Source organism: Pygocentrus nattereri, chromosome 12 (genome assembly GCF_015220715.1).
Source record: "Pygocentrus nattereri isolate fPygNat1 chromosome 12, fPygNat1.pri, whole genome shotgun sequence".
Lineage (NCBI taxonomy): Eukaryota > Metazoa > Chordata > Actinopteri > Characiformes > Serrasalmidae > Pygocentrus > Pygocentrus nattereri.
In genome coordinates this window covers 11,485,581-11,504,641 of record NC_051222.1, presented here as the reverse complement: position 1 = coordinate 11,504,641, position 19,061 = coordinate 11,485,581, and the positions used below count along the sequence as shown (strand labels likewise).

Below are 19,061 nucleotides of genomic sequence, written 5' to 3'. Positions count from 1 at the left end.
AAAACATCCACAATAATTCCAGTACCAAAACAGTCAGCAGTCACTTTCCTGAATGACTACAGGCCTCTGCCTCTCATCCTTTACCTGCCAAATGCCTGGAGAGACTGGTCATAAAATACATCAGTAGCATCATTCCAGCTTCTTTTCTCCACCACCAGTTTGCCCATAGGCAGAACAGGTAGATGGAAGACCTCTATAGCCCTCATGCTTCACATTGTCTGTGAATTCCCATATTCTCTTCATCAATTTCAGTTCTGCATTCAATACTATCCTGCCAGGCAAACTCATTACAAAACTACTGAACTCAAAGCTCAGTACCTCACTGTGCAACTGGGTGTTGGACTTCCTAACAAACCATAAACAGTCAGTCAGATTCGGCAACCACCAATCATCAACACTAACCATCAGCACCAGTGCCCCACAGGGATGTGTACTCAGTTCACCGCCATATACACTCTACACACTTGTCGTCTGTCCCAACTACCTGTAAAATTACATCATTACATTTGCAGATGACACCACAGTGCTTGGCCTCATCACAAACAATGATGAGCCTGCATATAGGAAGAAAGTTCAAAAGCTGGCACTTTGGAGCCATGACCACAATTTAAGCCTGAATATCAGGAAAACCAAGGAGATGATTGTGGACTATCCCTTGCTCTACACCAACAGTGAGGAAGTGGAACAGGTCACCACCTTCAAGTTCTTGGGCTTGTCAGTAACGGAGGAAGTGTCTTGGGATACCAACACAGCCTCTGTAATCGGAAAACAACGTCTCTTTTTTGAGGAAACTAAAGAAGGAAAACCTGCCACAGAAGCTGCTGATGAACTGAATCATAGTTCCTTCGAGGGCTTACGGACATATTGCAGTCTGTGTGATTCTTCAGCAGCACAAAGGCAGAGCGGACAGACACACAGTGGGTAATCAACACCATGCGAAAAATCACTGGAGTTATGTTGCCAGGCATCAACTGCTCTCTCTGCAAAACACCATCACACCCTGTCCACCATTTTTTCACTTATTATCATCTGAAGAAGATACATATCCTGCAGAGCAAAGATCCCACAGGGCAGAGACTTCCAGACTGGCTAACAGTTTTATACCTCAAGCAAAAAAACTCCTTAATAGCTCCTCCATGCCCTCACTGCCCCTTCACTAAACATCCTTTCGAGACAGTGTCTATTATTCCTTCACAATTCATCTACCTTATTAATGTATTAATTGTCTCGTTGATAAAGACCTTGCCTTCGATCAACCTTTTTCCAATTTGATCCTTCAATGATCTGTTCCATTCTGCAGGGCAGTAAATATGTCGACAAAAAACTGTGGGTCTTCATTGATCTGCAACATCTCGCCACTCATGCGCTTGGTGATGTCCAAAGTCCGCTTCCAGAAGACGGTGCTGGTTTTCTTCATTATAAAGGGCATGGCTGGGTAGCCCAGCTCATGGCCGATGTAGGCGTATGCCACGTAGAAGCAGGTGAGCACCACAGCCTGCAGTTCCTTCATGCTGGACACCTCAGCCGAGACAGTGTGACGGCACAGCATGTACAGGAAGACTACGCTGCCTGGGACAATGAAGCAGTGACGCTGAAAGTTGTTGAACAGCAGAAAGATGTCCACCATGCGAAGCCACATCAGAGGGTCCTCAGGAGAGAGGTCCTTGAGCAGGCAGCAACGGCGGCACAAGAACTCACTCAACAATCTGAGCAGCTCATCGGTGGAGGCGTCCTTAAGGACCATCTCATGTGTGCTGGTAGCCTGATCTAAGAGCACATCAGCACATGCGTCCATGGGTGTGGAGCTCACAGTCGGTTCTTGAGCTTCTGAAGAAGGGCCAGCACCAGATTGCTCTTTCCCCAAGTCTCGTGTGTTGGTGGTATAGACAGTAACGTCCTCAAAGCAATGTCCTTGCCCCTTGTCTTCACCTCCCCGTGAACAGGTGTAGAGGAGACGTGGCCCATTTTACCGTTCACTGGTGTTATGTGTGGAAAATGTCCTGAAAATGTGGAATGTCTTAAAGAAAGAGGTTTTGAGGAAACTGGAATAGAATGAAAGTGAAAGTGGTACCTGAGGAGAAAAAGCACATAAATATTATGTCATTTCTGAAATATTGGTAACACCTCGAGTTCACTTCTTCCCAACCCAGATCAAACTCAACTGGGTCCAATTAGTCTATAACTTGTACCAAACAATCCAGAACAGAACAGCTGGTGTACATGTGCTGGGAAGTAGGACACAGCCCTGGGTGATCATTTTTTAAAAAACTTGTACGATATTCTAGTTAAAAAAACACACAATGGTGAGTCTATGGGGTTACATGAGGGCTGAGAAAACAGACAACTTTCAGATTTTATTTGTAACACTGAGGGTATGTTTACTACTCTAATGACTTGGTAAGCTACAAGCTGTGCTTTTAAGTGATGCATTTCAATATAGATGTTGTGCAGAACCTCCGTGGAGTTTGTGCAGATGAAGACTTTTGATCTCTGTCAATTAAATGCAGAGCCTTTAGCCAATGACACTGCAAACATGGGGGTTATGACCTTCCCACTTTCAAAGAAATTTTATTCATATGCCTTTCTGCTGCTTTAGGTGAAAAAAAACGGCGCTATGCTAAAACTCAGCATGATGTAAATCACTACTTTTACAAAATCAACAAGCTCCTGTTCATAACAGAGAAGTGAATATCTGTCTCTATGACTTTAAATCTGCAGTCTGACCCCCTACAATAATGCCCCTGAAATACATGCATCAAAAGTGAATGTACACAACTGTTAGCTTAGCAGTAGCATCACAAATCCAATAGAGGCCCTGGCAAAAATAGTATGATTGTGCTGCGGTTTCATGGACATTTAGTTGACTGTGAGTTAAAGGCCTGGTAAGCATCTACAGCAGACTATCCAAATAAATTGTTATGTTATTACAATGTTTATTCACCAAATAGAAATAATTTCTTCTAAATCAGCTGCTTAATTTCAGTTCTGACAGAAGTCGGTGTATAAATAATCTGCAACATGTTGAAAAGTCTGATGTCTATAAGATAAAATTAAGTTACAGTGATATGGAGACGTATCCCCGCTGCAGAGAAAAACAGCCAAAGCAATATCTGTATTTGCATGTTTATGATGGTGGTAATCAGATAAACAAAGGCTTCTTACAAATGAAAGGTTTAACACTGAAAGCTTCCTCAGGAAAAATTCTGTTCATTGTAATTTGTGAATATTTAATCCTTTAATATAAACAGATAGACTCAGTTTCTTAAAACAGAACTGCAAAATGTATTTCAACACTCCTGTCAAACTTCTGAAAACGTTCTCCACTTAAAGGACTTCCTAACATTCATTCCAGCAGCAGAACTTGTTTAAGGACCTTTTCCTCCATTAAACCAAAAACATGGTTACAACACCAGATGGCGCCCTGAGTCCTCAATGAATGGGGTGAATGGAGCAAAATGACTGAAAACACCATTAAAATTAGTTTCTGGTCTTTCATACAGAGATTTCCTTTAAAAGTGAAAGAAAGAGCATTAAATAATTCGCAAAGACTTGTCAGGATCGTAATGTTTTTCTACAGATAATTGACCCGTATTGGGTCGTGGGATGCTAGCACTGCTGAGTGCTGATTGGCTGGTTTGGCTTTGTCAGTGTTGAAGGGACAAAACCTCTCTTCATCCCTTAGAGTTAAACAGGCTGTGCCATTAAGACTAATACATGTAAATGAGCTCTGTTCTGATTGGCTGAATTTTGCTTTGTTCAAAAAGCAGTCTGGGTTGAAATGCTCCTTATAACTCTGTGTAAGTGAGTAGGGGTTAATCTGCGGTTGGCTGAATAGGTGGATATATGCAAATGAGTTTTTCTGACATCACAAAAACAGTGAATTCCAAACTGGTTGTTTTTCAGCTTCAGTTCCATATATTGACTTTAGGAACTGGTGTGTATGTTTTGAAAGTTAAACATTGTTTACTCACTATATCTATTTCAATAAAGTGAGGACAACGTGGTTTTCCATGACATGGACCCTTTAAAAGGATTAACCGTTTACAAATGACAGTTTTACACAGAATCTCCATAAAAACCCATTGATTTTGGACTCTCTCAGGAGTGCCATCTAGTGTCTGACCAACCAGACGCTAAAAAGACATCACTGAGTGGCGGTTCTCCTCACTAGAAATCCTCTGACTGAAAGGCCTCGACAGTGCAGCGTCAATAAAAGCGATAAACAAACGAAAACCGCCGAAAAAAGAGTGTAGAAATGTGGTGGAGACTCGCCTGTAGGTGGTGTCTGTCGCTGAGTGGGCAGTGAGTTGAAATGCGGGTCGTGTCCTGATAAAGTTTGAGCTTTATCGAGTCGCGCTGGTTTAGCAGAGCGGATCGCTGGTCTGAGCGCTGGAACGCAGGCGACGAACAACGTAGCCATGAAGACCTGTAAGATGAACTGTAACTGCACTCTAACTGTAACTCCATTTCCAAATGATGGTCCCTTTAATGGGGTTTTCCAGACTTTATCGGAGGACTTTGATGAGACCTGGCTCGCTGAGGGTGATTAAGGTAAGTTTCATTTCATGAGCGATCTGGGGCCCTAATACTGCCCAACGTTTTGTAGGTAATGTCACCAACATTTTTCTGTGACATAGATTTAATTAATCTCATAGCATTAGTGTAAAAGTAAAGAAGCAAACTAGACATATTTTGTCTGATCAGCTGCTTTAGACGGTAACCCTGTGTAAATGATATGATCACCAACTTCTAAAACTGAACTTTGGAGGTGTGAAAAAATATCCCTACAGGTTTATTTGAAAAACTGAAAGCTAGTCTCCTAATAAAGGCAAAGTGTGGGCATTTATAACACATACAGAAAATCCAGAGAAATATCAGTGTGCAGGCCACAACTATATTAAGCCTATATTAAGCCTATATTAAGGGGAAAACCGAACTGAATAGTAATTTTAGGGCTGTAGTATTATTTATGAGTTTGTTGCACTGTAACTGTTTCAAAATATTTAAAATAAATCCTGCATAGTTTGCTATTATATTTTTAAAAGAAATGAATGTGTCCTTGTTCAGGTCATTTAGTCGATGGTTAAGCTACTAATCAATTCCTAGTTTACTTTGGAGTATTGTTATTGCCACCTGCTGACCGTTCTTGGTATGGCTGTAGTATCTGTAGTCTTCTATGCTATATATTGGGTTTGTTTATCTCATGTCTGAATGTTGTTTATGTTTTTCAACAAAATTCAACACAATCTATCATTGAAGGGACTAATTCAAAAGCAAAAATTCTTTGACAGTAATGAAGATCAGGGTTATACATAGACGTATATCTGCGCCCAGGGGCCAACAAGTTATGTGTTAAGTGTGTTGCATACATGGCACCCCCACCCTGCTCACCTCCCGAGCAGAGAAAAAAAGTTCAGGCTCAAGAATTTTGCCCACTATGATTGCCTATGGTCTTTGATCCCCCAAAAGGCACTACATTAAAAACAGACATGCTTCTATTATGGCTATCACATGCTTCTTTGATGGATATGGATAGATTCAGGAGTGCTTCAGAAAACCCTCAGTTTGTCACTGCATCTACAAGAGGAGGTTCAGACTCCTACTATGAAATGCAGGATCTTTACATACCACGACTTGCATACCACTAGAAGCAGCCTCTGCTGTGACAGCGCTAATTTCCACAAGCGTCCTTGTGTTTCAGTGTTATGTTAGGACCTAGCTAATAGCTAGTATTTTGTAGTTTGCATATGAAAATTCTGTTCTATTTCCATTTTAAGCTTACAAAACACTAAAGAAATATTTTTGCTTTTCATGTTTCAGTTTTAATGAATCTCTCAGTAAATACTTGAACGTAATGCTAAACTGTCAATGTAATTGGGGGAGCTTGTTAGCCTGTTAGCTTGTTATCTTGCATATTACAAACATATTCCGTACACTCACATGCCAAAAGTCTTGGGATAGCAGTATGTACATTGATTGTGAAGTGGTGTTACCTCAGGGGACGGCTTGGGAAACCTCACATATACGTTGTGAGGTGTTATCTTGTGAGTGAGGCTGAACACAGGCTAGTGTGTTCATGACAAGGTGACGTGTTCAAACGAGGCAAGATAGTGAGTGCCAGATGGATGGGACATTCAACTTCTTAAGTTGTGAGGGCATTTAACATTCCTCGATCCACAGAGTCACCTGTAAACCAGAAGTACATTTTAGAAGGCATTACCACCCACAGTGGACAGCGCAGTGGTGGCCATGAGTGCTTAAAGACCGTGACTGGGGGCATCTGGCTAGAATTGTCTGTGTGAACAGACAAGTGCCTCTGGCAGAAATCCCATCCACATTCAATGCAGTAGGCTCCGCAGGTATGTCTCTCAGGTCAGTGCAGTTTTCTTTATCTTCCATATGATACGGGAGCAGAAGACCCATCATAGTGCCTCTGTTCACACCACAACACCAGACACACAGCGCCTTATCGCTTGTGTGATTGCTAACTGGACCCTAGTGGACAGGCAACATGTGGCGTGGTCTTATGAGTCATGGTACCAGTTGTTTCGGGCTGATTTTGGGGTTCGTCTGTGGCGCAGACCCCATGAAACCATGGACCACGGTTGTCAACAAGGCACTGTGCAGGCTGTTGTTGGGTCCATTGTGTGTGCTCATGGCATGGGTCCACTGATCGGCCTGAACACGTCATTGATGGTTTCTTTCTTCTTGGTTACCAATTGCAGCCTTTCATTGACTTTATGTACCCCCACAATGATGGGATATTACAGCAGGATAATGCACTGTGCCATTGGGCCCATGTTTGCCCCAAAACAGCCAGGAATTGATAATGAACGTGTATAAGTACTTGTAAAACATGAGCACAAACTTTGGATAGGTAGAAAGGCCCCTCTTAGAAATACTACATTTGGAAATATATGAAACCATTTTTATTTCATGTAAAAAGTACATAGAGTTTTATAGCTCATAGGGAATGGCTGAAAGGAAACATAAATATGGAAAACCATGGAGCAAAGAATTTCTTGTTGGCAAACAACACATAAAACATGTCTTAATTGAGTTTAATATAAATTCAGCTCTGTTCTCTGGTTAACTGTGTCTGCTAGGCAGCTGAAGAAACAGACAGAAGCAATGTGGAAGGATTTCAGGAGGCTTTTGTTCTTTGTCCAGTACAGTAGAATCTTTTTCATCTCTTTAAACAGCTGTCATGTTTGTAATGTTATCTTATAGACCATTTACCATCTCAGATAAGAGTTCTTTTGAGTTCTCTTTAAAAGGAATATTGGAACGAATATACAGACACTTGCATGTTTTACTCAGTAGATCTCCGATAGGGCTAAATGTTACCCTTATGGTTTTAGCGTGATTTTGCTTGGGTAATCTGATGTGCAGTGTCAACCACAGTGAGGCACAGTGAGTGAAAGAACAAGTAACACTTTTGCTTTCGATTTTAGCAAAACATCTGTGACATGGCTTTTAACGGTAAGAATTAAGTATAGGAAAAGTGAGAGCCAAGGCAGAACATCATAGTGCAAGAACATAGCATGTGTGAGTAGAACATAACAGAATGGAATAGGGCGAATGGAAGAATAAAATAGATTTTTTTTACTTTATGCTCTTAATACATTGCCTGTACGTTGTGTAGAGGCTCTGCTATAGTACATGCAATCAATGGAGACCTACTTTGATATTTAAGTTAGCTTGCCTAAAACCTTCTGATATGACTACTCATCTATAACAAAATGTGTTGGCCACATTGCAGTGGACTTTGGCAGATGCACTTAGCTAAACTGTTTTTTTTGTTTAGCTAAGCCTGTTACTGTGCATTTGACAGGAAACATTCAACAAAAGACTTTGACAAAGTGGCATAGCTTTGAAAATAAAGCTTTCATTTTAACTCCTGCTCTTCGTACCAAAGTCGTGATGAATGACAAACAGATTATATCTAGACACGTTTATTTATCATTCTAATCTGCAATGTAATTATTTTCTTACATTTTATTGCATCTTTCTAGATCCACTCTTACCAAAGCATCTGAGCTCCAGGGAGCCTTCGAAAAGTAAGTGAAATGGTCGCATGTGAATTAAATCAGAAAGATTCTATCAGATAAATGCTCTACTTAAAAAGCGTACAGTTTCACCGCAGTGAAATGTGGCTTAGTTTCAAGATTTTGTTCATGAGTTTTATTTTATTTTATTATTTTTATCATGTCATATGTTTTCCCTGTATGTTCTGTCCTACATGCAGTTATTATGAATTGTATGACCAGGCTATAACAGGGTTTATGATATGATTTAGGTGTATACAGTGTTTTATAGGGGTTTGCATTTTCTCAAAACCTTGTACAGTCACTATAACAAAAGAGATAAAACAGACATTGGTGGTTGGTGTGCTTTGCACTGAATTTCCTGTTTTCTGAATCTCGCTAGCACTTAGTCGGTCTTTTGTTTTTGATTTTGAGAGTTTCAAAGTTTGGGTACTTGTGTTTCTTAGATCAATGTGTAAACTAAAAACTAATTCAGTGGAGTGTTATTTGGCACGTCCTCATTTCCAGAGGGAAAAGGCACTGAACCAAAAATGTAACATTAGAATTTTTGCCCTTATGATCTACAGTTGTCTGTTTTGTAAATGGATATGAAGGTCACAATCCTTTTAACTTCTCTGCTTTACTGTGTCTGAACTAAAAATACTTCCCTATATAATATATTGTAGCTTTCCCAGCTATGAAAGAAGACAGAGCTTATGTACAGGTCATTGTGCTTTATTAATGAGCTGTTGTTGGCCACAGCCCTGCTGCACACAAAGATAGTTTGGCAGTTTGCTCTCACGTCCTGTTCTCTCGGCCATCAGCCCTGGATTGACTTGGTACTTCCTAATCTACACAGTACAAAACTGGCCCCATCTTCAGAACAAGTGTCCTTATAGAAACAGCTGATGAATAAATGTAGCAGAACAATTACCCAGAAATTAACATGCATTCATTAAATTCATTAATAACATGCATTCATTCGTTAAAGGGTGAATTAGCAGATATAGGCTACATTATTTTATTTTTACCTAACAATCTAATTCTGCTGTGGAGCTGCAACATGTTGCTGACCCTGCTCTAAAACATACCTTTGACTTTGAGATTAATGCTTAGTGTTATCTGGCACAGTGTTCATTTTGCAGCTATAACAGCTTCTACTATTCTGGGAAGCTTTCTACAAGATTATGGAGTGTCTGTGGGATTTTTTGCCCATTCATCCAGAAGAGCATTTGTTAGGTTAAACACTGATGTTGGACAAGAAGGCCTGGCTCGCAATCTCTGTTTTAGTTCATCCCGAAGGTGTCTGATGAGGTTGAGATCTGTGTGGGCCAGTCAAGTTCTTCCACACCAAACTAACCCAGACAGGCCTTTATAGACTTTGCTTTGTGCATTGGGGCTCAGTCATGCTAGAACAGAAAAGGCTCTTAGCAAAACTGTTCCCACAAAGTTGGAAGCACACAATTATCCAAAATGTCTTGGTCTGCTGAAGTATTAAGATTTCCCTTCACTGGGACTAAGGGTCTAGGCCAAGTCCTGAAAAACACCCCCATACCTTTATCCCTCCTCCACCAAACTTTATACTTGGCACAATGCAGTGAGGCAGGTAACGTTCTCCTTGAATTCACCAAACCTAGATTTGTCCATTAGACTGATTGTGGGGCATCATCTCAGTACTTTAAAAAGGTATGGGTCAAATCCTTACTCGCCCCTGTGGTTCCAATGGCCATGCCTCAGGTGTGAAATACTGCTATGTGCTGACTTGCTTAGGTACCTACAATTGTAGGTGTACTTATAATCTACTGCAGAACATGCTGGTTCAATGTGGTCAGAGCTTAGTACAATATATTCATGTATGATTATGGTTGATTTTTTTTCTTAATTTTTCAGTGTCTGAATTGAGAATAATTCTGATGGGAAAGGATGGGCCAGAAAACAGCCGTGTGGGAAACACCATTCTGGGAAGAGATGCATTTGAGACTGAATCACCTCCTTCAGTACAGCAACACAGTGAGAGAGCCAGAGGAAAGGTGCAAGGAAGATACATCACACTTATCAACACACCTTGTCTGTTTGAAACTAAACTTGGTCAAGAGGAACTGACTTGGCGAGTGGAAGAGTCTGTGTTTCTGTGCGCTCCAGGACCTCATGTGATCGTTCTGATCCTAGAACCAGACAGCTTCACTCAGATAGACCGAAACAGAGCACATACAGTTCTCAGATATTTATCTGAAGAGGCCCGTAAGTACACCATGGTGCTAACAACACAAATCATGGAAACTGGCACCAGCGTAGATGCAGAGAGCACTGTACAAATGCTCATAGCAGAATGCAGCAACAGATATTTGGAGCTAAGTCGATTTAGTTCTGCTGAGTTTGTGAAGATGCTGGAGGAGATAGTTCATGTGAATGAAGGAAACCTGACCTGTGAAGTGTATAAGGAGGCTCCCCTTGCAACAGAGTCTTGGCACAGATTTGAAGACCTGGAGGATGAGGAAGCAAAACTGGAAACAAATAAACATAAAGAAGCTGAAGAGCATATAGAACTAAAGAAACCCACAGGGAAGATACGTGTGTTCTCAAAGGTTAAAACAGCAGTACTATCAACAAGTAGTGCATTTAGGAAAAATGTATGTGGTAAGTAAAAGTTGCATGATAAAAAACCTAATGTGTTTATCTAAAATATTCATGACCAAGGAAATCAAATTGTTTACTGTTTGCACTCTTTCCAGCCCATAGAAACATGTTTTAGATTTGCGTTATCGTAGTTAATCCAGCTTTGCTTTAATTTCCAATTAACCCCCACCTTAGAAAACGTTAGATATCAGAGGGCTGTAAGAAATGGCCCACATGGTGCTTTCATTCACATATGTCATGAAGTACAAAGACAAACTACAGTACAGTATATATACAAGCACTGTAGTCAAGACTACCAGAGGCTATCACATCCTGATGTTGCAAAATGAGACCAAGTCAAGTCCAATTCAAGACCAAGACTTTTTATTAGTCGAGTCCAAGACCAAGACTTTGTATTAGTCCAATTCCCATGCGAGACCCAGACTTTGTAGCAGTTGACTCTCAGACAAGACCAATTCTTGTAGTAGTTGAATCCAAGTCCTGACCAAGATCAGGTGTGGTGAGACCAAGACTCTGTAGTACTGGAGTCAAGGCAAAAATTTTGTAGTAATGAGTCCGAGTCAAGACCAAGATTTTTTTTGTAGTCAAGGCCAAGATTTTGTAGATTTGTAGTCAAGGCCAAGATTTTGACTCAATGCTGAATCCTAAAGAGACTCAGTCAGAGTCAAGACCATGGCTTTGTATCAGTTGAGTCCAAATCAAGACAAAGACTTCGTAGAGGTTGAGTCCAAATCAAAGCCAAGACTTTGTAGTGGTCAAGTCCATGTCAAAACCAAGACTTCGTTGTAGTCAAGTCCAACTTTTTAGTAGTCAAAAAGTCTCATAACAGAGTGTTATGAGAAAATTCCTAGAATGCTATGCGAATCATCGGCTAGGTGGCTGCACAAGTGACTAAAGAGATACATAAATGTAAGTATTTTCTCTGTTAAAAAGCCGTTGAATTGTAAGATAACCATTGTAATACCGTTTTATGGTCATTTGCTTCATAACACGCATAAAAATCGCTATTAATACGTTGATGTCTCGGTCGCTACCTGGGAAAATTTCCCATTCCACCTTAAAGTTGCGTTCTGGTACCCAAGGTTGCTGCACCATTTAAGGTGGAATGGAAAAATTAGAAAACTAAATTCAGCTTCATATCACAGAGGAATTCTTGGTGACGATAATAAATAATTGCCCTCTTCTTTGAAGGTGTATGATGCCCTAAATGTATTTAAGCAGTGAGGAGCTGAACTTTACCCCCCTCTGCTGTCACTGCAGACTGGCAGGGTCGCCTACAGAGCAGCGCTAGTAGCTGTTAATGAAGTGATGTAGCTTTTTGTTTGTGCTCTTTTTTATTGTGACTCGTTTGATTGATTGATGCATAGAACTGAAGTTGTAAATGAATCGCGAGCGCCCATGCTTTTCAGTCTCCTTCGGATAAGTGGAAAATGTCAGTGTGATATACCATTATTGCTGTAGTATGGAGACTACAGCAATCATTTTTTCCAGGCTATTTTAAATATGATTCACTTGCCCTGTCATGTGACACACAAGTGTGATCACCACAGCTGGAGGTGGCAATGGCTGGAAAATCTTTTCTCGTCTGTATACGTAAAAGTTGCTGATGATAACTGATGACGTATCCGGTTCTTGAAGGGTTGTCTCATTTCATAGGGGTGGAGATTTCAACCACTACCCCTTCTAACTCAGTTTCAAGGGGGAGGGTTACACTCGAAAACAAGGGGTAGATGTAAAAATAAGAAATGGGATTGGGCCCAAGACTTTTTAGTCAAATTTGAGTCAAGACCAAAACTTTGTATTAGTTGAGTCTGAGTCAAGACTGGGAGCCGAGCACTTAATGTCCAAATCAAGACTGAGCCCAGGAGGGGTGAAACCATGACAAGACAAGAACGAAACTAGATTAAGATTGTTTCAAAATATAAAAAAAAAAACAAATGTGGGGGGGAAAAAGCTATTTCTTTGTACCTCATTATAATTAATTATACATCATATATGTTAATAAATAACATTATATTTTATGATATATTTTGTAAAAGAATATGTAGCCTAAAAATATTATCAAGTAATACAATTTTCCAATACTAACTTCATTGGAATTGGGGTTGTATTAGTGAGTTAATAGTGCATCAACTGTAGCTGTCAAATTGATGTCCAATATAAATAACGACTGTAATAAATTTGTAATAATAACATTTGGAGATTTGGAATTTACTTTTGCAGCTGCAAGTTACTTAACATTCTGTAAAACTATATAATTTCTGTGTAGATTTCAAAATAATAAATAATTTTACAAAAAATTATATTTTGTCATTTTAGCACCAAAACCAAGGTTGAACGTGATGCTGTTTGGAAGGGAAGAAGAAACAAAGGCATTGATATCTAATCTTTTACTGGATAAAAATCCCAAATCTCACTTGGGCCAGAGACAAGTATGTGTGAAGCAGAAGGCAGAAGTATCTGGACACCTTATTACCTTAATGGAGATGCCAACGCTCTGCAACACTCAGCTCTCAGAAAAGGAAGTAATGCAAAAGACTCGTATCTTTGTCTCTCAATGTGATACTGGAGTCCATGCTTTTCTTCTCATCATCCCTGAGGGCCGCCTCACTGATGAAGCCTTTGGATCCAGGGTCAACAACCATATGATTGTTGTCATCGTTCAGCAATCTAACACCAACATGGTAGATGAGGCTATTGAGGCTTGTAAGCAATCTTGGGGTAAACGACATATATTCTTCACTGCCAAGACAGACGTGCTGCCGCTGATTACATGTTGTAAGAATCTAGTAGCAGAGAACAAAGATAGCCAGTACACCATGGACATGTATCTGGATGCCCAGGTAGATACACAGCTGCAATGCCAAAGAGAAATCGAACATCTGCGCCAAATAATCACTGACCTGAAAAACAAGGATGACAAACAAGGTAAGGCTTTGAAGTTTTACAATAATAATCGTAGCCTTAAGCATCAAGTATTTTTAGGCATTTCAATATTTCAAGAATTCTGCAATCAAGCAGTTATTAAATGATAAACGATGTACTGTATGATGGTTGCCTTCCACCCAATGACTGCGGGGGGAACTGGAGCCTACCCAGAAGGAGATGCGACTTAGAAAACGTGTGTGTCTCTATGATGACTAATACTGTATAGTTATTTTTGTCAAGGTATTTGCCTTGATATTTGATCAGCATTTAATCATTTTAACTGGATTTTAACATGATTAAACATTAATTCTCCATTCATCATTCTGGACACATCTTAAAGTTTTATAATAATGACTTGAAATATAATGAAGTTTATTGTCTTCAGATTTATATTCGTTTTCTTTTGTTATTATTTTTCTGCTGGAGGCTTGAACACTAACTTGTCCTGCAATTTTGGAGATATCAAATATTTGAATGTTCAGGCTGATCGGGAATGGTGTGCACAAATTAATTGTTGTTCTGAGCTGCACTCATCTGTTTGTCATTTTTCTCATTCCTCATTTCTCCTCTAGACTCCCATTCATTTCTGCCCCCATAAAAGAACAATTTTTTCTTTGCCCAAGAGCCACCAATACTGCTTGTACTCACTCAGGGCAGGTTCACAAGCTCTAATCCTAAGCAACACTGTCTTGCACTCCTCATTATGTCTTTTTTTCATCCCTCATTCCTCCAGTTGAGTTCCATTCATTTTCACCCACACCCAAGCCCTATTATTTCCTTTGCCCAACAGCCAACAAACTGCTTGTACTCATGCAGGGTAGGTTCTTAAGCTCTAATCTACAGCAATACTGATCTGCACTCCTCTGTGTGTCGTTTTTACATCCCTTGTTCCTCCCATAGACTCCCATTTATTTTCAACAGCAACAAGTGCAACTTGGTAACCTTCTAACAATCACTGAGTATACACAGCTAATGTCTGGCTTGGCTAATCGGAGCTTATATTAAATTACATTATTTTTCACATTAAATAAATTGTAGATTTGAACAGATCTATGCATTGGTTGAGACTGTCAAGTAAACAGAACCTGTTTTTTCTTCTTACTGCTTTTAAAAAGGAGATTCTTTCTACTCCTTACTACACTAATGTTGTTTATTTTTTCTGCAAATGTACTGCAAATGCAGTTACTTTGCATTTGATTAGCTTAAAAAAAATACATGTAGTAATTAAGTCAACTAAGTCAGTATATATAGTAACACTGCTATTGGAAGTAATCACAGCTTGTAAACACTTTTTACTGCCAGCTTGGAGTTTTTCTGTTACTGTTTTAGCATATTTTTTTACCCACTCTTTGTAGAACACTTAATTCTGCAGTATATTTGGACTGTTGAGAATGTGGACCCACATATTACCCACACAGTAAAGTCGAGTCATTCCAAAAGCTTCAGCTCGTGTTCTTGAAGTAATCTCTTCAGCTTTGCCTTCTTGACTGACAAGGTGTACTTCTTGTCTGGTAAGGTGTACTTTTCATCAAATGCTGCTCCTTTTTTATTCATACATATTGGTCATTGCAGCAAAGAGTTAGATTTTTACTTCACGTCATGATTTTTACTACTTTCTAGATGTTGCTTTGCATACTCCACACATTAACATTGTGAGGATGTCCCACGTGGGCAGTCGTGGGCTGGAGGTTAGGGAACCAGCCCTGTGACCGGAAGGTTGCCAGTTCAATCCCCTTGGCTGACAGTCCATGACTGAAGTGCCCTTGAGCAAGGCACCTAACCCCCAGTTGCTTCCCGGGTGCCGTGGATAGGGCTGCCCACTACTCTGGGCAAGTGTGCTAACTGCCCCCTAGTGTGTGTGCATGTATGTGGGTGTTTCACTGCACGGATAGGTTAAATGCAGAGGTCTAATTTCACAGTTTGCAAACACAGTGACAAATGGTTGTAAATTCTATAAATTGAAGTAAGGTGTTCCATTAGTGATTCTTTCATGCAGATCATGTTTGTGCTACAGTAGAACAGTGTACAATCACTCCTGTGTAAGCTAAACCTTTGCTGTCATATGGGGGTTTTGATTTGCCTTTCTGGAAAGCATCAGAGCAGTTCCATCTGACAGTTTTCTTGGTCTTCCAGGTCTTGCCTTGATATGCGCAGTTCTCTGTGAGGTCTTAATGACATTTTGGACAGAGGAAATCACAAGCTGGAAGTGCTTTGATATCTTTATATTGCCTTCTCTTGCATTCATTTATCAGTCCTCTGCCAGTTGCTTAGAGGAGCCCATAGTTGAGTGTGCATAAAACTCTGTGTGTGTGTGTGTGTGTGTGTGTGTGTGTGTGTGTGTGTGTGTGTGTGTGTGTGTGTGTGTGTGTACCAATTTTGGGGAAAAATGAACAATAGCCTCTCTGTTTGTGCAGGTTCATCCAAAAGCCCTGATGACACTCTGCGAATTGTCCTGCTGGGGAAAACTGGAGTTGGGAAGAGCGCTACTGGAAACACCATGTTAGGAAAAGATGCGTTCAAGGAAGACCTGTCAGATTCATTACGTTACCGTTTTGTGTCAGAAAGAGACGGTTGAAATCAACAGGAGGCAGATAACTGTGACTGACACTCCAGGGCTGTTTGATACGAGTGTTTCGAATGTTGAAATCACTAAAGAAATCACTAAGTGCATCTCCATGGCTGCGCCAGGTCCACATGTGTTTCTGCTGGTGCTGAAAGTGGGACAACGTTTCACACAAGAGGAGAAAGACACGGTGAATATGATCAAGGAAACCTTTGGTGAGAAATGTAAAATGTACACTATGGTACTTTTCACCAGAGGAGATGAACTGAAAGGAAAAACAATTGAACAGTATGTAGATAAGGCTACACCAGACTTAAAGAAGATGTTGTATGAATTTGGTAACAGATTTCATGTTTTCAACAACACCAATAAAAGCAGCTACGCCCAGGTCATTGCTCTACTGGATAAAATCGACTCCATGGTGGCGGCAAATGCAGGAAGTTGCTACACTAATGAGATGTTTGAGAGGGTAGAGAAAGACCTACAGGAAGAACAAAAGAGAATACTGAAGGAGAGAGAGGAGGAGATAGAGATAGTGAGAAAAGAAATGAAGGTCAAATATGACAACGACATTGAGGCAATGAAGAGGACCATTGAGGAAGAGAGACAGAAACAAGAGACAGAAAGAAAAATAAAAGAGGCTGAATTTAAAAATAGAGAAGAGAAACTCAAACACGAAATGGAGAAAAGAGAGCAGTTAGGGAGAGAGGACTATAGGAAAAGAAGAGAAGAAGATGAAAAAAGGATGAAGGAGTGGATGGCTGAGATAAACAGAGAAAGAGAGGAGAACAAGAAACAGTGGGAGAGACAAAGGGAGGAAGATCAGAGGAGGAGAGATGAAGAGGACAAGGAAAGAAAGAGAAAAGGAGAAGAATGGAAGGAAAAGCAGAAAGAGGAGAAAGAGAAGTTCGAGAGAGACAAAGAGGACATGAAAAAGCGTGAAAATGAAGCACTGACGAAATTACAGCAGGACTTTTGAAAATGAAGCACTGACGAAATTACAGCAGGACTTTGAACAGAAGGCCGCAGAGGAGGAGAAAAGACGGAAGGATTTAGAGGAGAAAATCAAATATGCTGAGGAAAGTAAAAGGAAGGAGCTGCAAGAGCTACAGCTAAACCAGCAGCGGAAGTGGGAGTGGAGGATACAGGAGGAGGCAAAGAGGAAAGAGGAACAACAGAAATCCTGGGAGAAAAAGATTGCATCTATGGAGGAAGATTGGCATCTACAGCAGGTTAGGAAGGAAAAACAGTATGAGTGGCAAAAGCAAAAAGAAAAGGAGGATAGAGACGCAAAAGAAAAGGAGAAAAAGGAGAAGGAAGAGCAAGAGAAGAAAAGAATAGAGAACGAGGCCAACGAAAAGATAAGGCTGATGAAAGAGCAACTGCAGGCACAAAGAGAGAGGGAGGAGAAGGAAAGAAAAGAAAAAGACGAGCAGCACAGGAAGGAAATGGAGGAGCAACTGTGGGTGCAGCAGGAGGCCTTTAGAAAAGAGAGGGAGGATGAGGAGAAGATGCGCAGTGAGGTTGAAAAAAGAAACCTTGACTTCATTAAAGAGACGCACGACAGAGAGATGGAGAACTTGAGGAGAAAGACTGAACTAGAAGCAAGAGAACAAGCTGAGAAAGAGTTCTGCGGCAAGCTCGATGAAAAGGTTAAGGAGGCCAAACAGAAAGGATTTCGTGAGGGCTGTGCAAAAGTGGAGTCAGAGCGAACAAAGCCAGGCAGGGACGTAGACAGATTCGTAAACTGGATTTGTGGGTCAAAACAGCATGAAGCCAAAAAAGACGAATGAAATCATACAATTTATTTTCTCTTTTACACACACTCTTCTTCCTGACTGCTTAGCTTTTAATACAATCATTACTGCACAAGATCTACTAATAACCACAGCTTGCTTTTGTAAACTTGGACAGTTTACACTTTCTTATCGAAGGCCTTTAATCTGGGACTGTTTGCCACCTTATCTGAACACTTGTACCTGCCTTATTAGCTTCACAAAACAGATTAAAGCTTGTCTACTCTCGCTCTAACTGAATTGTCAAACACCTAACTATGTGTTTGTTGTAATTTTGTCTTTTTATTATTATTAAATACATTGGATTTTTTTTCTTTGCACCTTGTACAAGCCCCTTCTGGGCTTTTTAAAGTGTCCCTGCACATTCACTCTTTTGTTGCTTGTATCTACTTTCTTGTGCAAAAAATAAAGTGAAAAATAATAAAAGTGTTCATTTTCTTTTTAAACATTCCTTGTCAGTTTCCTTCAACTTGACTGCTGGAGGCTCAGTGCTGAGAAAAAGTAAGTATAATCTATGAAACAGTGCGTTTTTCAACAAATCTGGGATGAAAGATATTTTATGAGTAGTTAGTAGGCTGTATGGCCAAAATTGTGTGTCATGCTGTGATGAAAAGGAGGCCTATGGATAAATCAATGAGCAGCAAGCTAACAAAAGCAAGAGCAAAGTGGAAAGCAGATCCCCCAGAGAGTCCCACTGTAACAAGAATACAAAAACTGGACAAGAGCAAGAGGCTACATGGAGGAGAAGGAGGAGGCGTTGGAACCGTTGACTGTTCATGTGATATGTAGGTCATACAGTTCAGGGAACTGGAATAGCCATATAAATCTTTGGTCATTTAACCATTTTTGTGTGGATTTCAACATATGTTTAGGATCAAGTCCTATTGAAAGATCCAACCATGACCCAGTTTTAGCCTTTATTGAAGGCAGCCATACTTTCATTTAAAATCTAGTTCATCATGCCATGAAGCGTATGGTTTCCTAGGTCTTTGGAAGACAAATAGCTCCAAAGCATCATAGGCCCTCCTCCACATTTAACAGTGGGGAATATTATTGTGTCCTTTTTGTTTTAATCCAAATCCACTGTGAGTGTTGTCTGGCCACCAAACC

At 40.3% G+C, this 19,061-nt stretch overlaps 2 protein-coding genes and 1 pseudogene across 2 annotated transcripts; 2 read left to right on the top strand and 1 right to left on the bottom strand.

Moving 5' to 3' along the window:
- Positions 1-1,276: 1,276 nt before the first annotated feature.
- On the bottom strand, positions 1,277-1,795 carry LOC119264805 (cyclin-dependent kinase 5 activator 1-like). The gene has a single exon (XM_037543783.1). It carries the CDS (start codon positions 1,793-1,795, stop codon positions 1,277-1,279), a length of 519 nt encoding a protein of 172 aa, XP_037399680.1.
- Positions 1,796-7,447: 5,652 nt separating this feature from the next.
- LOC108439173 lies at positions 7,448-17,005 on the top strand (annotated as a pseudogene).
- Positions 17,006-17,053: 48 nt separating this feature from the next.
- Positions 17,054-18,278, top strand: LOC108439172 (histone-lysine N-methyltransferase, H3 lysine-79 specific-like). Its single transcript, XM_037543256.1, has one exon. It carries the CDS (start codon positions 17,361-17,363, stop codon positions 17,946-17,948), a length of 588 nt encoding a protein of 195 aa, XP_037399153.1. The 5' UTR covers positions 17,054-17,360; the 3' UTR covers positions 17,949-18,278.
- Positions 18,279-19,061: the final 783 nt, after the last annotated feature.

Bases quoted from the DNA above. Each gene is read 5' to 3' on its own strand.
- LOC119264805 (XM_037543783.1), bottom strand. From the start codon at position 1,795: ATGGACGCATGTGCTGATGTGCTCTTAGATCAGGCTACCAGCACACAT.
- LOC108439172 (XM_037543256.1), top strand. From the start codon at position 17,361: ATGGAGGAAGATTGGCATCTACAGCAGGTTAGGAAGGAAAAACAGTAT.